The sequence below is a fragment of the Takifugu rubripes genome, chromosome 13 (genome assembly GCF_901000725.2).
Source record: "Takifugu rubripes chromosome 13, fTakRub1.2, whole genome shotgun sequence".
Classification (NCBI taxonomy): Eukaryota; Metazoa; Chordata; class Actinopteri; order Tetraodontiformes; family Tetraodontidae; genus Takifugu; species Takifugu rubripes.
Window position 1 is genome coordinate 13,530,861 of NC_042297.1, and position 21,172 is coordinate 13,552,032.

Genomic DNA, 21,172 nt, shown 5'->3' on the forward strand with positions numbered 1-21,172 from the left:
AAAAGGAAAGCTAACAGTTGTGCTCGGTTGTTTACTGAAGAAGCGCTCAGATGAAATATCGCATCGTTCACACTGTTGGGGTGTTACGTTAGACAAACATCAGAGCTGAAATAATCAGGCATAGCCGTAGGCAGCCATGTTAAAACTATCGTGAGAAAGAAGGAAGCCCTCTTGATGGGTCCGGGTGGCTAAAACGGATCCCTACAAGCGTGAAATGAAAAAAAAGTCTAGTTTTCCAGTACATATCATTGTGATTAGAGGACTTTTCGCAGTTAATGTTAGGCGATAAGGTCGTGACGTCTTCGTTTAAACGGTGGAACTTCTGACTTGAATTCCCTAATGAGTTGTTTTTGTGTGTTTTCTTCCTCCTCAACGTCCAGATTCAGCCCAGACTTCAGTTTAACTCCTGTGTGACACATTGATGTTGCAGAAGAATTTGCAAGAAAAAAAGAATCAAAACTCCCCCTTAGGCAGCGGTGAGGATATCTTTGAAGGAACAGAACTATGGGAATTTAGTGTGAAAGCCTTTCAGAGTTACTCATCCTCCTCCTCCCTCAACACTGGCCTGCTGGATGGAGAGGATTCCCCTCAGCTACTTTCCTGCAGTGTGACTAAGTCCTTGTTATTTCTTCCCCGAGCTACAACAATAACAGCATTCTTTGGCGTTTTGATCAGATGGTGGATCCGCAGAGGCCCGACTAGTGTGCAGTGACGGTTGGATGATCTGCAGATCACCTGCGTCTAGTTGCCTCCATGCGTGTCACACGCACGCACGGACGCCACTAACCTCCCAGCCCCGCCAGTCTTATTAGGGTTGTTTACAAATGCAGCCTATGGTTGGCAAAGTAAGAAAAATGGGACAAATGGGCAGAGCGCTGACAGCTAATCAACACACGCTCTATTAGCTGCACGGGAAGAAAGATGATTACATTACAAGCCTGACGTATATTTAAATGTTTAATGAAATCTGGGTTAATGAAGTCCTTCACAAAATTTGGGAATGTCCAGGTTGATATCATCTGAACCAAAGGAAAGAGATTTGGATTCGCACTGAAAGCGTTAAAATCAGCTTATTTCACACTTAAAAAAAAGACGGCCGTGCCGCAGAATCATTACTGGGATTCTTAAATCACATCTGCTCACGTCACTGCCCGCCCCGGTGTTGAGCGGGGAAGACAAGCACGGGCCCTCAGCTGCCTCCAGCTGTCCATTTGAATGCCCGTGAGTGTGTGAAAACACAGTCACACACTGTTACACACACGTCAGCGGTGGGTGATGTCGCCCTGCAGATCCACTACGCACCTGACGGACGAGGAACAGTCATCCGGGAGCATCAAACACCTTCAATGTGCTTCAGTTAAACTCAATCCCAACAGCCAGGCTGTTCAGATGTGATGTGCAGACATTTACCAGGATTAAAACTCCAACTATATTCCATGTTCTGCAATGTTGTGAAACACAGGTTAAGGCTGAATAAGTCAAACCTGCACCAAGCTAAAAGAAAGCCCCTGGACAATGCTGGATTCCACAAGAGTGCAAATCAAACCCAGGAAGGAGTCATCGGGAGCAGTATTAAATTTACATAAAAGCTATTTATTTTTAAAATATGATTTGGTGAAAATGAAATTGGAAAATTGGAAAACTGGGAAAGGGGACTGGGGCCCATGAGGGGACAGGTCGCACGCTCGGCTCCACGACGGCTGAAAGATGGAAGCTTTCAGTGATTTGGGGGGCCGATCATGAGGAGACAGGTTCGTAGGCTGACCTTTGACCTGTGCATATAACAACTAATCAGTCACCAGTTACAGTACAAACGCGACGCTCCCTTCGTGGCTTCAGTAGCTCAGCACGCTAACCTGGACACTATGTACATGGAACGACTGGTGACCTGGGCCCAGACGATTATGTCATCAATCGCCGTTTGAACCCCCATCGGGACAACGTGATCCCAGCAGGTGGTCAGAGGGGTCAATCAGGCTGCAACGGAGCTGGGATACTGTTTGTAGCTCGACGTTAGAACAGCCACATGTTCATTTCAATGATTTAATGAAATTTATTTCATTACGTGAAAGGAAAGGCAGACTTGTTTAGAAGAAAACACCAAATTTGAATGAAAAGGAGCAGGGAGAAGAAGAATATATCATTATTTCTGCCCCTTTTTACATGACATCTGTCATTTTTTTTGCATTTATTAATCAAGCTCTGTCACATGTCACTAACTTGTTTTACCATTTCATAATTATTACACTTCAATGTGATTTATGACCTTGATTAGCTTCTTTGTAGAGGTCGTTCCATAACTTTATACCTTTTACTACAATCCCCTGTTTAATCACTTTTTTTCTAATTCTAGGTTGCTGTTGTTTTTTAAAGATGTAGTTACATATTCATTTCATATTTTAAAATCAACTAAATCATGAAGATTCAATAGCTTAGATTTCCTAAATAATTGGTTTGAGGGATGTCTATGGCAACAGCCATATAAAAAGAGGTAATGAGTGCACTACTGCCTGCACCTCATCCATAATATCCAACAGCCTGCATTTCCCTGAGACAGTCTGGAACTAATATCAAAAAGTTGGCAAAAAAACACCTCGAGCTTGTTCGTCGCGTGTGAATAAGTAATAAATCCTGCTGGGCCGGAATTAATATTGATGTGAAATAAAGAGAAGCTGAGTATCCTTACAGCCGCAGAGCGGGAACAAGCTAATGTTTGACTTATCCTATAAATCACCGTCCAAACAGCTTCAATTATACAGATTACAAATGGCTGCAGTCTGATACGGCCCTGGCCCACGGCACCGACGGCACCGACATCAATAATAATTTGTTGCACAAATCAATCATATCTCTGACTGAAGCGCGGGGGCCAAGTGGTGATGACGTGGAGTCTCGTCCTGCTCGGCGGCGTCACGCGCGGGCAGCCCTTGGTTATGTCACCACCTGCTGAAGCTGCCCCAGGAGTGAGCGGGTCCGGTCCGCAGGTGCCGCGGCTGGGGGCACCTGGAGAGTGAGGTTTGCAGACGCCAGCGCAGGGTTAGCCTGAGTGGTAGCGCTCCACCTGTGTGTGTAAACCTCACAGCAAACGCTGCTGCTGGGAAAAGTTCAGCTGTCGCACCTACTTTGAATACAGGCACTTGCTTGGCGGCGCCGCACGACGGGGAGCAGAGCGAGGAGAAAATAGGGCTGCAAATTGTCTTTGCTGTCACATCGGGCTGACGTTAACGAGCGCTTGAGAGCGAGCGGAAAAACAGCCTCTTTTCTAATGGGAGCAGAGGCCGCGTTGCCGATAGCTGCAGCCACAGAGGAGAGCTAACATCTGCAGAGACGTCTAAATGGAGTCACTTTCACTGGCCATCAACCGGCCTGCAACCCAGCCAGGGTTTCTGTCCCACCAGGCTTTCATGCTGTGGCTGAAATCGTGCACGCTTTCCTAAATCATCACTACATCAGGGAGTCGGCTTGGGTCAACTACTCCGCGTCAACTTTGGGACACTCAGGTGTGGCGCTGTAGTAAATCCCAACTCAACATTTCTCCTACTGGTCTGAAAAATGCTTTCTCCTGTTGCTGATGTACTGCTGTGTCATTAATATTATTTTAATTAATAATAAGATTCATGATGAGCTTCTCATGAGATCGCAAAGGATGATGGGATATCTTGCTTTGTTTAGGGAGCATCAGTTGTCCACTATATAGGGTACATCAATCCTCACATACCATTCAGATACCTCTACAAAATGGCGTACACACTATAGCGTGCACTATGGACGTTATCTGGCTAGTAGAACAGGAAACCCGGCTGGAGGACAGGAGTGATGACCCCTGACTCGCCATAGCCCATATCCAATTAAAAGTCCAGGAAGACCTTCAGCGTCACGACAGACAGGACGACTTTGCCGAAGCACGTGGCCAGACGGAGAGGGCGACCAGGCGGGAACGGAATGAAAATGAGCGAGAGAGACACTGAGAGAGGGAGAGATGGGCCGCGATGCAGCGCCTCATGTAGCACCCACACGCTGTTGTCGTATTTCTGTTTTTGCCGCGATGAATCACTGCATGACCTACATCTGAGCGCCCCAGCTCGGAGAAAACCTGACAGATATCATTACTTGACAGTTCCCACCTACTTGTTCCAAATTACAGTCATGTAACAGCCTACTTTCTGGGCGCCTCCTCCCTAACTGATCTGGATTACCCACATGATGTGATAACATCATCCACTGTGAGAGTCAAGGCCAAACTGTGTTTCAAAGCATCCGGAGCATCGCCGCCCCATTTTTGTTACTCTGAAAGAGCTCAGTAATTTGATTTGAATCCAGTTTGGAAGCTGAAATTGAGGAGAAAAATAATTGTTTTTAAATGTTCCGCTGGATAAAAGGAAGAACCGGAATGGAAAGAGGAAAGGGGGACAATATATTGTCAAAGAAGCAGCCATCCCTCTCCAGTATCAGCATCAGGCCTCCACACAGCTGTCAGCAGAGGGACGGCAGAAGGCTGAAGAGACGCTTTCACCTCAATCCAAACCTCAAACCATTAAAAGAATAAACCCACAAACATCTCCAGTACGGGAACACTTGACCCATGCAGCCGAACCTCCAGCCTCTGGATCTTTGGAGCGGCACAAACTCATTTCAGGGCCGATGAATTACCATAACAAGCTGTCGATGTGCGTACATGACCAACATACACTGGCCAGCTTCCCCAAGGCCCCGCGCACGTTCAGCATTTGCACGAGTCGGCTTCACTGATGACTGCTTCTGTACGATGCCCACTCCTAGAACGGGATTTCTCTGTTCGGGGAGGAGGAGGGGTCCAAGACAACAATAAATGGCACGAGAATATCAGATGCTCCGAGTGCAGAATACAGCGGGACACACACATTTAGCAGGTACAGCGTCTTTCTGCTGCACAAATGAAGCAGTCCAATACTAAGAGTTGGCTTTTACAACACTAACATCAGCCTCAATATCAGGGAAATCGATGAGCTGGCAGCAAACTACAGCGGGACTACTACAAACCCCCAACCCAACAATCCAATAATGTGCCATCAGGCATTAGAAACAGGTCACTGGCAGAGCATTCTCACTTAGACTCACAGGAAACCTCAGGAGCTGTGACCGTCTGCTAATGTTGTTTTATTCCTGGGTTAGTCCCGTTTTAGCCCATTAATATTAACCTCAGTGTTTATTTTTCCTGAGCTAATGGCCAGAAAAGCACTGCAGTCAGAATAAAGTCAAACCTTTGGGTAGAAAGCACCACCATGCCATCTTGTTAGACATTTGATTAAGTCCCGATGAGGTCAATCACATGGATTCAGTTGTATATTTTGACATTTTCAATCTAAATAAGCGGATGATGTGATTGAACATAAGGCCTCTGCGATGTTTACCACAGGCTTACTGCTCCTCACCTGTTCTGGAGCATTAAAACCTTCATTTGGATCCACATTTAAATGGAAATGAGCCACACGCTGAAAAATGACAACAATGAAGGAATTAAACCAGACGTGTTTAATGGGGACACGGACACTTCAGCAAAAGACAAAGACCTCGTTGCGAAAGCTAACAGTTGGGTGTCTAAAACATGCTCAAACTGGTGCCAGGAAGGATTTCAAGGGTAGGTGGATGCTGTAATCATACTGAGACCTGAACAGGGTCAAATAAGTGTGATGCTGAACAGAGGAGGACACCGAAGCTATCAGAGTGAGAAGCTGATCCCTGTACCAGCTCAGCATTAGCATGTTTAATCTGGGCACCCGTTGTTAAATCAAGCACCTACTTTTATTTATCTTATTTTTTTACAGTGGGTTCCTACGTCAGTACTAACCTTTGAGAAGGTCATCTGACAGAAGCTCACAGATTAGTTGGTTTGTGATAGTGATACCTCACCTAAACCTTTAGTGTTGTGTTGGGCCAACAACTGCAAGACCCCCCCCCCATGTCAGAGGAAGATGAACAAGCTCTCTCTCTCTCACACACACACTCACACACACAGTCTCTCATGCAGAGACAGAGCTATAGGCGCTGAGGTTCCTGACAGATGCACACACTGAACTCGGAGCTCCCAGAGTCCTGTGGAGCAGCATGACGGCAGGAACCACTGACAGCCAGGCACCAAGCTGACGGTGACAAATAATAGTGGACTTTTTGTTTCCACCCCAGTGACTCAGAAACTCCCCATCTCCTGCAGACAGCCCCGGTTTCACCTCCATCTATTTTCCATTCATTTACACACAAACGCACGGTCCATGTGGAGCTCGCAGCCTTTTGGGTGTGTGTGAGTGAGTGAGAGTGAATTAATGAGTGAATTAATGAGTGAATGAGAGAATCCTCTATAGATCACATTACACATTGTCATAACCACAGATTTATGGGATCCTCTCTTGCACTTTGCTGCACTTACCTGGATCAAAGCACCAAATTAACTACGCAGCAGAATTAACGAGGTGATTTAAGAATTGAATCTATATTATTTCAAATTCGTAAGCTCTATGGACTAATATAAACATAAACAACCATCATGACATTGAACAATTTGAATAGTTATGTTCAGCATTTAGACTAAACAAGAATAAACGCGGATCAATAACGTTTAAACACGAAGGTCAAGTCGTTGGCGGGCTGTTAGCGTGTTAGCTAAACCATCGAGCCAACAAGAACACGGGCTCTTCCCTTCGTCAGGAGTCTTCACCTCCGATTTGAATCGATGTTTGTTGGAAGCTGGAAGCTTCTATTTGCTTAACTTTTGAAAACATCCGGGGCTGAAGGTCAAGATATCAAGATATCAACAGATAAGGAGCCGGCGACCTCAAAACACAAACGCGGCATCACGTTCAAAGGAGTGTGAACAGCCAGTCTGGCGGACTGATGTCACAGAAGGTCGATCGTTTTGGGAGCGTTTTATTAAAACCGCGGTAATGTAGGGACAGACAGAAACAATCTCTAATCCCAAAGCAGCCAGAAAGTAGGAAGTCTGCTTGTTCTGTGCAGAGACACAGCACCGGACCATTGATTTTATTACTCTACCAGCCCGGCGAAACGTTCAAGCGCCCCGATGGGGACTGCGACACCAAAGTCTAAAGAATTTTATATCGAGTAAAACTGAGCTGCTACGCTTGCAAAAACGGAGTCTACTTACCTTTGACAGCAACTCGAATCCGTAAGACGTAATAAATTTAGCTGACTACGATATCGCCCATTTGGATCGTGCACTGCTACTTTTGTTGCGAAGCACGTTTTCTGATTGGAAATTAACGCTAATGTCCCCCATCCAACCCCCACAGCCTAATCCCAGCGTGCTGATAAGCCTTTAATTTAAAAAATCTTTTAATGTGCATTCAGTGCTGGGATCAAGTGAGGCTGGGAGCCGCTAACCCTCAGAAAGATGCTAGTGTTGAGATAAACCCAGCATTGCTCCGTGGATATTAACATGTTTGCATCATTGAGGAGGGTTCGACCCAGGTAAAAGAGCAGGACGGTGACGTTTCACATCCCTTTTCTTAGTACAGCTCCGGTGTTTTCATTCATTTCATTACTGTGCTTTTAATCTTCAATATCTGAAGAAATTGTAAAAGTGAATAAAAGCAAAAAGGCATCCAGCTATTGGTTGGTGTGGAGTTCATCTTCCGACCTTGAGGTCTCTCAGACTCAAAAAACTCCCCATGAAAAGCAGGATTCAGTGATCTCTGGGGAAGCAGCACAGCTGGAACCGCTGGTGGGGATCGACCTAGATGTTTGGCTCATATAGTGGGAGAAACGTGGCCGTGAGCATGTGTCTTTTCTCCACTGGCTCCTGCCACTATCAGACTGATTTGAAGCGCAGCGATCAATAATGAGGACGTTTCCGCCCCGATTTACCGCCTCAGACGTCGTCTTTGCAGTCGTCCCCGTCATCAGAGGATCGGCTCACAATCCCGTTTATTACCTCATGAATCTACAGGTGGCCATTATTTTATTTTGAAGGAAAATCATAGTTAGTCACTGTTTCACGGTGCTCGATTCAAGGTCACGACCTCTGTATTTGCATCTGCGTCCACATCTGCAGCAGCAACAACCCTCCCCCTGCCCTTTAATACAGATACACTCCAAACCCCCCCAGGGAGCAAAGTCCAGCTGGTCAAACCACACTGAAAAGTCCAAACACCTAAAGGTCTCAGATTCTCCTCTGCTTTACCGGGACGTGACCTAGAACTCGAAACGGTCGCGGGGGCCAGATGTTGATAGCTTCAGGGAGCGCGTGGTGCACGGTGCCGCAATCTGCCCGCGGCGGGCTAAAGGCCACGTGCGAGGCTCTTATCGTCGGGCGGGAGATTTTCCCCTGATGTGCGTCCTTGCAGACGCCCCGTCCCTCCGCAGAAGCTTCGGTGACAGCGGCTTTTGCTTCACGCGGCTCTGCAGAATTAGCCCAAGACGAGCTGGAGAGCTCAGGCAAAGTCTCGCTGAGCCAGTCACTTAAACTGGAGGAAGCGTAAACTTCTTACGTAACTGGAATCCTACTTCTGCAGACTCCCCATAAACTGTCAAGTCAGCACTGAGATGGTCGATGGCTGCACAAGAACGAGCGCCCAGCAGCTGTCAGTCACCTACTGCAGCCCAATTAAAATGGAGTAGTTGCAGAATAAAGCTGGTGCCTGACGTCTGTTCCTCACCCAGTCACGATAAACTGGGTAGATTAGAGCCAGTAATTCTGTATTCATCCATTCCTGGAGGCAGTGGGAGGCAATAATTACAACACCTGGACTGGAAACAGCATAAGCAGACGTAAATAACAGAAGGCTGGTAGATTCTGGCTGTAAAAAGTAAAATAATCGCTCAATGTTTAAACTGGCTTGTCAACTCTTGATCCAATCGGAATATCTAGTTGGGGTCACATGTGAAAGGTCAAAATCACTGATATTAAAACCAGAGGGATTAACAGTGAAGCATAGTCTGGGGAATTTACCAAGTTTTCAACAAAACTTTAATATCGCATCTTACCACCAGGGGGCAGCACACATGGTGGGGTGGAAATATTAATAACTCAAGGTGCCAAATTGATTTATTTCCTCTGTCATAAGGGTAAAAATGTATGCGTGTAATCAGAGGAAATTTTCAGGTCCACTCTAGGCCCGTCCACCCTGCTGCCTTGCTCATGGTGACCTCTGGCATTTCTCAAACCACTTCTCGGCTTGGTCGCGATCCACAGGTCAGGAACCATCAAGTTGTTTATTGCAGGGATTCATTCCCATTTCCTTGTACGTAACGTTAAACCAGAATCATCTGACCTCAACCTTTACCCGACCCCAGCGACGACGGGAGCGTTTTTAGCGCATGATAAATCACCGTGACACCCAACCACGAACAACCGCCCCTTAACCCCGGACCGCCACGTTAAAGTTGACAATCGACACGGCGTACGCCAGCACATGGACCACAGCGCGTCCCGTACGAGCTGCTGCTAAACCGTAGCACGACTTCTCTTTTCTCCAGCTGGCGGAGAAATCACCTTCCAGGGATAAAAAAAAAACAAAAAATGGTGGGGACAGAAGCGCGTGCAGGCCCACGCCGGCCCATCCCCCACACTGAAAATAGCATACGTCAGGCCAGCAGGCCAAGGTGCAGCGGGGGACACGTCCATGCGCCGGACAACTGCTTAAAGAGAATTGGAGGAGATATTTTGGAAATGTCATGTGCTGGCATTATTAGCATACCCCTTGTGTTAGCCTGTATGCAATCTGTCAGAGCGATGGAGCGGGCGGAACAGGGGGAGGAGGAAGAGGGGCATTTATTAAACTCTTCATATTATAGGTTTCATCGGCGGGGCACAATAGGGCTGGACACCGGCTGTTCAAAGGCCGGTCATCATTTCTGTCAGCCATTTAAAGTCAGAGGGAGGCGAGCAACAATGGCCACGTCAGGAGGACGACAATTTGGGCTCCACAGATGTCGGCGACTTGGAAAAGCAGCGCGTTAAAGGAAGCAGGTGCTGAACTACTTGGACTCTGCTGGAAACACGGACGAGCAAAAACCAAAAAGCGCCGAGGCTTAATGTGCAGGGATGACTCAGCGTTCCAAAGACTAGATGTAAGAGCACCTTCCAACTGGAAACAACTTAGCCTGGATCTAAATAATTCCCCTTCTTGTTACAATATGCCGCAATTACTGTACATCTGAGTAAATCATTGAAGTGATATTTCCACCGACAGGTCGACATCCACAAGGTATCTGTCACCGTGTGCCCGACACTTTCCCCTTTATTCCACCCAGACCTCTTCATGAGCACACGCACGCACACGCACACCAGCTGTTTTCGTCAGTCTGGTGGCGTAACACTGAAAGCCTGGCACGTGCTGCCCCCCTGTGGTATCACAGCGCAACAGCTGCTAATGGCAGTCATGACACTGGTGCCAGTGACACAAGGGCATTGAGGTGGACCTGAACCCAGTGGCCACCATGAAGGCAATAGTCTCCACCAGGGGCCGTCCTGAAAATGGCTCCTCAGTCAACCATGCAGGGGGGACATTAGAGAATTGACTCCGGGTTCATTCGCTAATGCGCCGCTAAACTGCTGCCAATTGTCCAAGTGCCGGTGGTAACGGGCAGGTGAGCTCTGCCTTTAGAGAAGCACGTTTGGTCGGGAAGACACGAGCCGAAACCTCTGAGATGAAGGACGTCGTCGAGGATTAGTGCGGCAATGTGTTTAAAAGTAATTAAACTGCCTGGTTTATTCATGAACTACTTTGCAATTTATTAATAAACAGACCTGTGTGATGGAACACCAAAGAGGAAGCAGGAGAGTGTTGTTGATCAGTGTTTACTCAGACTAAAATTACCATCACAGACAGAAAGTACAGCAGTGATTCAGCGGCGTCTCCAAGGCACACGGGACAGAACGCCACCGGCAATGATCGATTAGTAGTTTCTACCAGTTAAATACAATAATATAGTCATGATCTGTAGAAAACTAAACATAATCTTCATTTATAAAAACAATTTCTTTAAAAAAAAAAGACTCAAAAAAGAGATCATTAGGCAGAGGTGATTACAGAGTTACAGTTGACAACTTTGGCATCAGCTGATCATCCAGAAAATGTGAGAAACAAAACAAAAAGAACAGCAGCGCTGCTTTGATGCGTGGTCAGCAAAAACGTTATGAGCATCGGCCTCGTCGGGGCACAGAGGGTTAAAAATGTTGGCACTGGTGTGGTACATGTTTTTATTTCGATAAAAAAATAAAGTGTTGAGGGGCCACTAAAAGGTCAGACTGGACTGAAGCTCCTCAAGAATTTTTACCATATGAAAAAAGTATTTTTTTTATTATTAAAAGGCCTCTTTTTAACTTGAATGGTTGTAAATGTGAGGGTAGAAGCAGAATTTGAGTTTGGGCTTATAAAACCTGAAAGCGGAGCAAAATAAAGTGCAGAGCGGGAAAAAGAAGAAGCCAACTCTCATATCTGTGTTTTCTGCAAGTGTCAGTTTTCCCCGTCTACATAAGAGGAGCTCAGTATCAGGCCGCTCCGAGTGAGAGGAAACTCCAGTGTTTTAATCCCGGGGAGGATTTTTCACACTCGTCTACACAACCGCTGCTCAAATCCCCCTCAGTTCCTCTTTAAGATGAGGATTAAACAAGGATTGGCCAATGGCTTCAACACACCTGCACCTGGCCTCTTTCTGCCCCTCTGGCTGCTGAAATGAGTTCCCAAGCAGATTATTAGTTTGTGCAAAGAAAAAGAAAGAACCTGGGCTGTTTGGGTGCGACAGTGATGCTGAGGTTACCTCCTTCAGCCACACATTTCCCCTCCTGCTTGCGTCCCTTAGTATGGCTCCGCCTTCAGATTGCGATATAAGCAGCATGTAAACACCATCCCTATGATCTGGGGATCCGGAGACGGGAGGGAAAAGGCATCTTAGCAAAAAGCCGAGGGGGACTCCCACCTCCCCGATCATGCTGCTCACCTGTACGCAGGCGATCCCGACGCCCACCGCTCCGATGATCTTCAGATGGTCCAGGATGAATTCCTCCAGTTTGCTGATGCAGCCTCCCTGGAAGAGCAGCAAAGCGTCGTTTGTTGATCAGTTGATGTGGGAGTGCGACTCCGTCCTCACTGTAAACAAGTGCTCGTGCGCGCGCTTCAAATACAGGTCGCGCACGATGCACACGCACGCCCGCACAGGTGCTACACTAAGGCTGACGTGGACGCGAGTGTTCGGAGGGTAGCCACGCCCACTCCTTCGACAGGTCTCACCTCCACCTTGTAGATGTTGGAGGGGTGGTCCCGTAGGCCGCAGAGCTCGGTGGAGGTCTTACAGCAGCTGTCGGGTACCAGCCTGCCGTTGGCTCCGGAGCGAATAAAGATGCTCTCGGCCCAGTCGGACGAGCCGTTGCTGCCGCAACACTTGAACTGACGAGAGACGAGTGTTAGAAGCATTTAAAAGCCCCCAATTCAGCTGAGGAATCAGAGCAGCCTGGTTATTGCTCAAACACGCACCTCCTGCTGCAGCTTGTCCACAGCCTTGGTGACCTGATCGTGGCCTTTCTGTGCATACTTGGTGGTCATCGTCTCCTTCAGGCTCTGCTTTAGCTCCTGGTTCAGCTGCTCAAACACACACACACACACACACACACAATTGCAGCCCCCACTTATTAGCAACAGGAAACAACTCTGCCTGCACTGGCGCAGACCTTTAATAAGATCTGAACTCTAAAGGCTCTCTCGACGATGCACTTCATGAGCAGCCGTTCAAACCAGGAAGGGGAAGACCAAACGGGCCAAAACAAAACGCAGGAAGTCATTTTTCCTGTTCTCGAGACCAGTGGCAGAAAATGCTCAATGGAGGAATGGGTCGGGGGGCTCAGTTTCTATGGCAACAAGCCAGCTGGGAAACGGCTGTAAATCAAAGCATGAAGGAGATATCAAGGGGCTGAAAGATAAAGGGAGGGGATGGAAAGAGAGATACGGGGAGTGGCAATGTGCAGGGAAAGATGGAGGGATGGAATAATGGGAGGTGTGAGGAGGGGTTTAGCTTTATATTTTACCTGTTGATAGCCTGGAGAGCTGCGGCAGTGACCGAGTTAAGATTTAAAACCATCTCAGTACATCTACATACATTTCCAAATGATGCATTTGTCATACATCAGCACCAGCCATTCATCGGCTGACGCCGTGCTCACTTTCTTTTCCCAGTATGATCAACTGATTTGAACTCTCTGATGTTCTTCCTGGAGGGAGTGGATCTAACTCTAGCTCCTGAAGTACCCAGGCAAATTACAGGCTTGCTCAGACACAACTCTCCTGCAGCCTAAATGCAGCGAAAATTGCATTTGTGAGCTTGAAAAAAAAAAGGGGGATGTTTGTACTCCGGAATAAAAGCAAATCAAATGCAGCGCTCACCATTAATTACCAGACAGAGAAAAAGAGAGGAGCGGCAGAGAGGAAGAGCACCTTGAAAGACTCCAGCAAGTCCCGCAAGAATTTTTTGTGAAGTGAGACCGAGTTCGAACTGAGAGCAAAGCGAGGAGGTCAGCGAGTGTTCTCAGACGAGCTCTGTATTATGAATGAGGCCGTTATAATGATGGCAGCGGCACCTCCGGGCAGAGGTGCTGCTCGGCTCGTGGCACCGTTACGTCCCATTCGACTGATCAGAAACGGGCAATTATCAAACAATAACGGGCCAAAACAGTTTGATCAGAGGATGGGCTGTGCGTGGACGCAGAGGGGGACAGGCATGTACAGTCAAGTCAACAACTGGTAGGGGCACAATAGCAGACCAGACAGTGTAGCTTAACTACAATGGTTTTCCTGGGGTGTGTGTGTGTGTGTGTGTGTGTGTGTGTGTATACTCGCAGACACAGGGTGTGTCTGTGGTGAATCTCATTGTTAACTCCCACTTGTTGTTATCTAGTCCATTTCAGAATTATTATTGTAAATATCTCGGAAGAATACATGAATTTAAGTTATGTTTCAGGAGGTGTAACAACTAAAATCAGGAAGAAGTGAAAGCTGACAGGTGTTGTCTGAGGGTCTGAGGGTTTACCTGCTGGTAGTAGATATACGCCAGGACGCCAGCCAGGATCTCCAACAGGAAGATACACAGCAGCAGCACAAAGTACTGGGGAGCAGAGGAAGCCAGTGTAAGGTAAAATGGCGAGGAAGCATTTAAAGTCAGACAGGGAGCCTGGACAGAGAGGCACTTAGCAACAAAATGGCAGCAGGTCGGACTGTATTGGACTTAATTAAAAGCCAACATGACAGTGAGGACAGATTAAAACCATCTACAGGCCAGCAGCAGATGGCTTTTGTAGCCAAGTCATCAATTTTTTTTGCTCACGTGCAAGTCCGAGTCATCCACGATGAGACTTTCCAGACAGGGTTTAGACGTGAGCTCATCACAGGTACACGTGCGCGCTCAACAATGTGCAATCCCAAGTCAGAAATATCTCCCAACCCCCTGCTTTATGCATTTGTGCTATAACCAAAAACGGACCCAGGAACAGAACATTCGTGTCATCTGCCCAAATTTAGGTGGAATGTGTTTCCTAAATAAGTCAGCGTCTTCCGAGGCAGAATGTTTGAGCGGCGGCGGGGACAGAACTGTGACTGTCCTCAGGTGAGCTTTGCTGTTAGAGTTTATCAGGAGTATCTGTGCTATGACCAGGCTGGGGAGGGCTAGAGGCCAAACCTGCTCTTCAATCCAAGTTTTGTCAGAGGTTAAAGACAAGAACAGATGTTATCAGCCCTCCATTCTTCTGCTGCTTTTAGAGAGACACAGAGGGAAGCTCAGACTGTCTGTGGGTGTTTGGTCCTGCTGATGGGATCATCTTAGGAACAAACACCTACTTACGCGACTCCACATCTCCGAGATGATCGGCTGATCTCTGCTGAGAGAAAAAGCCGACCTGAAGCGGGGGTCAGCCTTTGCCCACATAACACACACGGACAGAGACGTGCGCGTGTTGTTACCGAGAATCTTTTGTTCGCTCCAGAAGGGCGAGGCGGCCGGAGTTACACGGTGAACCCAGGCGACAGCGCCGCCATTTCGGCTCCTGCGCGACTTGAGGCCGCGGTGCAATTAGTGCGAAAGTGACTCTGCAGAGTCGTGCATATGAAAGGGTTTCCTCCAAAGCGCTGCAGAGGCTCCAGACTCAACCGTGCGCTACGTGGAGGCATCCGGACTAAAGATATTACTGCCGTTTTTCTTCTTCTGCATCCTTCTCTCACAGCGGCTGCTTCTTCTGCGGTGCTTTCATTTATTTTCCTCCATAAACCTTCTTCCAGCCTCCAGCGTGCACAAGACAAACACACGCAGAGGAAAGGCGTGGTTCTGCCAGGCTCCACGAGCAGCTGCGTTCCTGTCTCAGACGTCTTGGGAGCGTACGGCTGTTTACGAGCATTATCCACCATCCGTCACTCCGATGCCTTCAATCTAACGTTACCCCTGCATTGGGAGACCAAAAGGTCATACGTTGGAATCTGTGGCGCATTCACACCTGAACTTCAGCTAAATTCAGATTCAGACTCAACATTTTGGTCTGAAGTTTGGAAGAAATGATTCTTGGATGTGTGTAGATGCGTCTTCATATTTCGATTAGATATTCTCAGAGTAATAGGAACAATAATGGGACACGTCACTGCACGGGTGTGCATAAGCAGCCGTAGCGCACGCACACACCCCACCCATAAACACACAACCGTAGCACACACCCACCCACCCATAAACACACAACCGTAGCACACACCCACCCACCCATAAACACACAACCGTAGCACACACCCACCCACCCATAAACACACAACCGTAGCACACACCCACCCACCCATAAACACACAACCGTAGCACACACCCACCCACCCTTAAACACACACATGCATTATGTCTTTGGCAATCCCCCTCCCTCCTGTTGCTTTCATTCCCTCCATGTGATTCACGACTGATCTCCACTCCTGATGCATTCAAGAAAACACACACAGAGAGGAGATGTGCACGGATTTCAAATCAAGCCCTACCCTGCTGCAGCCAATATAACAGCAATCACCACTATAAACCATGCATTGAACATACAGTCTGCATAGATTCAAGTATATAATGAAAACACAACACCCAATAATGGTACCTTACTGCCAAGATGCCAGTTTTAAAGTCAGGCGGACCAAACTCTTAAAACGCTGTTAAAAAAAGACTGGTGAAGGGCACCTGTGTCTACAACATTTGTCACATTCACACGCTGGCGGCAGTCATGTTCCTCCCACTGGTCAAAAGCTGAAATTATTCACACTTCCGAGGCAACTGAGGACATGGCTGGCCTGGAACTGCTGACCTCCGATCAGAGAACAACCTGCTCCACCTCCTGAGACACGGCCTCTGCGAAATGTAAGGAGAGTGAGACACACTCAGACTTGTAATGAAGTCACATTCTCCACAGGTGGGACCAGGCTCGGCTGGGCTGCTTTCCATTTGGCGCCATCACTGGAAAGGAGAAGGTTTGTCCTTCTCCTGGACAAGTCTCCCCAGTTTCTGTTTCTGAAACATGGCAGCCCAGGTCTCCTGGGAGAGTTCCCGTACTTCTTCCTTCCACTTGCTGACTACACTGGCTGTTTGTTGGACAGAAGCTGGCTGAGGACCGTTCTTTGACGAAAAGTAAACAAGGCCAAAGATGATGCGCGGCTCTGCAAACCTTCACATGGCTGAGGCGCGGCTACAGTGGGCTGTGTGTATGTGTGGTGTGTGTTTGTGTGTCAATATTAGTGTAAGTAAACCCGACAGTGTGTGTTTAGGATACTGTGTAGATTTTTGTTCTCTGTACAGACTGTGCAGAATAAATGACACACACCGGTGTCCTTTAGTCCAAGCCAAAAAGTGCTGCTAAAAGCTTATTTATGAATCATTTGGGCTGCGTTCTGCCCTCCTCAAAAATAGCAACATTGACAGGAACAGTAAAGCCCTCTTCTCACCACCACTATCTCTCGCTAGCATGACGTGATCTCTTACCACACGGAGCAGCTTCCTGTGCTCCTTGAAGGTGGCACAGCAGCCGAGCACGCCTGTTACCATGACGATGACTCCAGCCAGGACCAGAATGTAGGCAGAGGCAGCGTAGGTCATAGAGGGAAGAAGGCTGATGTAGTCAGTCTTCTCAATCAAGGTCCAAACCCCCACGGCCATCACAACACCCCCTGCCAACTGGGAACAGAGGAGAGAGTTCAGTCTCTGCCAATGGCGGTAATTCAAGAAATCTATATTGCTATATTAGATGTCAACGTTAACTGTGTATAGCACCTAAAATTGGAAAATAAGCAGCAATTTCAGAGCTGCTTTTAAAGGTTCAAATGTCACAACTGTTGGAACACACAGATTAGACTCATAGTACTAAAACACAGACATAAAAGTCAGTAATTCCACTCAAGCTATTTGTTATCAGAATAAAATAGGAAAATTACACTAATAAGACATGGCAATCAACAGACAGCAGATGGTGAGGCACTGCAACCAAAATCCATCATCACGCCAAAGCCATGGAACGGCCTGCCTAATTTCCAATTACATTTTTACGGAAGAGAATGATTACTGAGGAGAAACAGGGAGAGGCAGGCTGTAGCACCCTGAGCAGAGGAAATAAAACATACCACAGTGCTGAGCACAATTCAATCCACAGGCTTTATTAAACCTCAGAAGAAATTACTCTACACCATTAGGAACTCCAGACTTGTTTCTATTTGTTGCTTCTATTTCCCCTAGCTTCATGTGAGAGGTAAAACAGATGAATCACAGAATTCCATCTTAAAGCTATTTAAATGTATCATTTTTATTATGTTTCAGTATTTTGCATTAATTTAAAGTCGCACTGAATGATTGCTGTGATTCTTCTCTGGTTTTCCAACTAGTTAGAAGCACTAAGGTTTAACATTGTCGCCACCTAGTGGAAGTAAACCGACAGAACACTCTTCTTGACTGTACAGATTCTACACCAACTTTTTGTTTTAACTTTCAAATTCACTTTGCCTGGATGGCTTTCTGTGACACTTAGACTATGTAACATTAGCCACTAAATGGCATTACTATTGTCTAACTGAATAATAATGTACTCGGGATGTGTGACACCAATGTTTCAGTGGTAAGAAACATATTTTCACGTGTTGCTCCTGAACGTTCAGAGTTGCAGCTCAGTACACGTGAGGTGTGTAATGATATTAGAGCGTGTGGAAATACTGAGCCCGTTTAGTAATAAAGCATCCGTATGGTGATAACGCCGTATGTGGCGCTGCAGAGACACAGCAGCGTCTGCCAGTTTGAGACATCAGATTCTCAGGCAGACAGATGATTATCGCATATGGGCAGAGGCGCGAGTGTGATTTCACACTCTGAATCAAGGCCTCGTCTAGAATCATTTTATGCCTCTGATTCAAATGTGCCAGCTTTTTGTAGTCGGGTCACTCCTGGAACGCCGTGTCCTCATTACGGGAAAATTCAGAGGACTCAGAGGTCTTTGAACGCACCGTTGTGTCTGTGAAAATATGCAACTTTGCGCTGATTCCAAGAGCCAGCATAGCAGCAGGGGTCAGCCAATTATCCCTATTTTTGACTGTTTGAAGATAAAATGGTTTCTCCTCGTCTTTCTCATTCATCACCCGTGTTTACTGACTGACCAGGACGTCATTACAGCCCAACTCCTGTCTCCTGCCTCATGTCTCGGCAGACTCAGAGATTTAGTCTTAAGTGCTTTGAAAGTCTGCAGAAACTACGTCACTGCTCTAGAGCCGCTGGAAAAGCACTCAAACCCTCAGCGGAGGCCCAACGACGGCAGAATGGAGACTCACCCAAAACATAAAGTTGAACGCAAACAGGAGGTATTTCAGGCAGATGGTTCCACATGTTTCCTTTGGCTCCTCGTAGGCCCCCATGCTGGGAAAGACAGCAAATATTAGATCAGACATTACAGAGCTGCCAACTGAAAACAAGAGGTTCCTCACAAAGAGGGAAAACTGACGTTTTCCTGACATACCAGACTAAAACAGTCACAAACAAAATGAGCAAACTGAGCACTTCACAGAAGAATCAAAGCCTAAAAGGAAACAACATTGTTCTTTTCACCTGTACAGACAACAGAAGCTGCACATCGTCTGTACAGTCAAATGAAACCTGATCTGAGGGAGTTTGACTGAGGTCATTAGAGGAAGCTGAATCAGCCCGTTTGCACAATCATTCCTGGAAAATCATTGTCTTCCAGCAGAAACGAGTCATGGATGGGCACAAGAGAGGCAACCTGAGGTAAATGTCATGATTTCTGTTCCCTGGTGGGCTCTCGCCTCAACAACCCAACACTGATGGCTGAGCACATGGACGTTTATAGGTCGTATGGCGTTGTTGCCGTTTTCCTGTCTCACCTCTTTTCTAATTGTCACAGTTTTTGGTGGTTCAGGTGCTGTTCAAGCCCAGACTCGCCCCCTCCTCCAGATCCTCTGACTCTCCTGCTCCACCCCTGCTTTTACTGTCAGTTCAGATGTGGGCAACACCTAAATGAATGAGTGTGTGTGTCTGTGTGTGTGTGTGTGTGTGCGTGCGTGCGTGCGTGCGTGCGTGCGTGCGTGCGTGCGTGTGTGTGTGTGAGGACCATCTGTTATGGTGAGCACTCTCAGCACCATCCTCTTACGGTAATTAAATCCAAACAGCATTTCATCGACAACTCCCCATTTTCAAACCAGCTGAGTCAAACAAAGCCAAGTGGTGTTCATGAGCCTGAAAAACACTGATGAAGATCCGTTATTTTTTTTATTTTTTTTAAAAGGATTTAATTCTGGAGAACGATCGTTTTTAACAATTAGACAGAATAATCTGCAATAAACAGAATAATAAAAATATAGAAAAGTAAATAGATTATAGTGGTAATGATTTGGAATAGGTCTGTGTTTGCAAAAGGGAAATATATATAAAAACACAGGTTAGAGAGCATAAATTATATGTTTTGAGACGTGACTGCAGTTTTATGCAAGCACAGATGATCCCAGTATTCACAACTAAAAAACTCAATGAATGCCAACATATAGTCATCTATTCTATGATTTTAAGAAATGTTTCAAACTACAATCATCTGAGTTTACTGCACGTTTCTAAAACATTAACTCCTTCGCTTTTGCACTTCCTTTAGTGAAAAGATTTGTCTGTTATCTTCACAGTGTTTAGAATGTGTCTGGGGCCACCTTATAACGTGTTTATGTCCACATTAAACTCAATAAACTGGAGTTCTGAACCACTCACCTGCATTAAGAAACAGGATTTTGCAAGATAATTTACCTACTTTTATAAACCAAAAGGATTCATCAGTAAAGCAGAAATAAACCACTCCGAGTTGCATCCTCATCTCACACTGAAAGTAGTTTTAATTAATTTAGTTAAAGAAGTCGCTTCATACGTTAATTCAGGTGTCAATAGATTTGTGCATCCATGGAACATCCCCGGGATAAAAGAGCACAAGTGGAAGAGAACAAAGCCCCTTAAATGTTCTAGACATCAAACAGCTGTTTTTAGATTGGTGGTGAACCTTTAGCTGTATGGAAAAGATCTATATCATAAATATATTTGAGTCTAAATATAAGGAAAGTTATGCTAGCTAGTTGGGTCCGACAAGGGCTCAGCTCTAAAACCACTTACAAGCCACATTCTTTCGTGGGTTTTGCAAACTCGACTTCACAATCTACGTCGAATGTCAATGTCGACTAAACCATTATTTTAAAAAAAAACAATTTTTGAGAATTTGTCGTGATTTTTTTTTAGGTAAAAGAAAACGTGAATGCGTCCGTGAGAGTACGCCGGCGCTAAAGTTACAGCCAGCCCCGGTCCAAACACAACTGCCGACAATCCACCAAACAGTTTTTATTCAAAAACACAGCAAAACAGGAAAAGCTTGTGCGATTGAGCCAGATTTCATAAAAATGCTTCGGCCGTAACTAAAGACAACAAGTCCTGCCTTGTCCTGCCGGGTGATGCGACACCGCAGCGTGAGCTAACAATCACACCACTTCCGGCTTATTCTTACCTGCGGTTTTTAATACCTTCTTCTCGATGCCAAACGACCGAACGCGATGCTTTATCCGCGGATGCAGCCCTTTCTCATTCCACTTTGCTTCGATGAAGGCCTCGCTGGGAGTTCGGAGAAGATAGAAGCTTTAGAAATCAAACTGATGGCGCTGGGAAATGAGTG

At 46.5% G+C, this 21,172-nt stretch overlaps 1 protein-coding gene across 2 annotated transcripts; it reads right to left on the reverse strand.

The window, feature by feature from the left end:
• Nucleotides 1-10,776: 10,776 nt before the first annotated feature.
• LOC101072045 (CD151 antigen-like) lies at nucleotides 10,777-21,168 on the reverse strand. Of its 2 annotated transcripts, none has more exons than XM_011609922.2 (9): nucleotides 21,024-21,168; nucleotides 18,792-18,876; nucleotides 16,966-17,157; nucleotides 14,014-14,088; nucleotides 12,468-12,572; nucleotides 12,225-12,380; nucleotides 11,935-12,021; nucleotides 11,755-11,852; nucleotides 10,777-11,664 (listed from the first exon to the last, which is right to left on the reverse strand). In XM_011609922.2, the coding sequence occupies exons 2-8, from the start codon at nucleotides 18,873-18,875 to the stop codon at nucleotides 11,793-11,795; spliced, it is 759 nt and encodes a 252-aa protein (XP_011608224.1). In that variant the 5' UTR covers nucleotide 18,876; nucleotides 21,024-21,168; the 3' UTR covers nucleotides 10,777-11,664; nucleotides 11,755-11,792. The 2 variants fall into 2 exon arrangements, with proteins under 2 accessions (XP_011608224.1, XP_003969674.1); XM_003969625.3 differs by having other exon boundaries at nucleotides 21,008-21,167.
• Between the last annotated feature and the right edge of the window lie 4 nt (nucleotides 21,169-21,172).

Coding starts and splice junctions, on each gene's coding strand:
- LOC101072045 (XM_011609922.2), bottom strand. CDS start 18,875: ATGGGGGCCTACGAGGAGCCAAAGGAAACATGTGGAACCATCTGCCTG. Junction 14,089..16,965: donor ACAGGAAGCTGCTCCGTGTG/GTAAGAGATCAC, acceptor TCTGCTCCCCAG/TACTTTGTGCTGCTGCTGTG. Junction 12,022..12,224: donor CCAACATCTACAAGGTGGAG/GTGAGACCTGTC, acceptor CTGCTCTTCCAG/GGAGGCTGCATCAGCAAACT.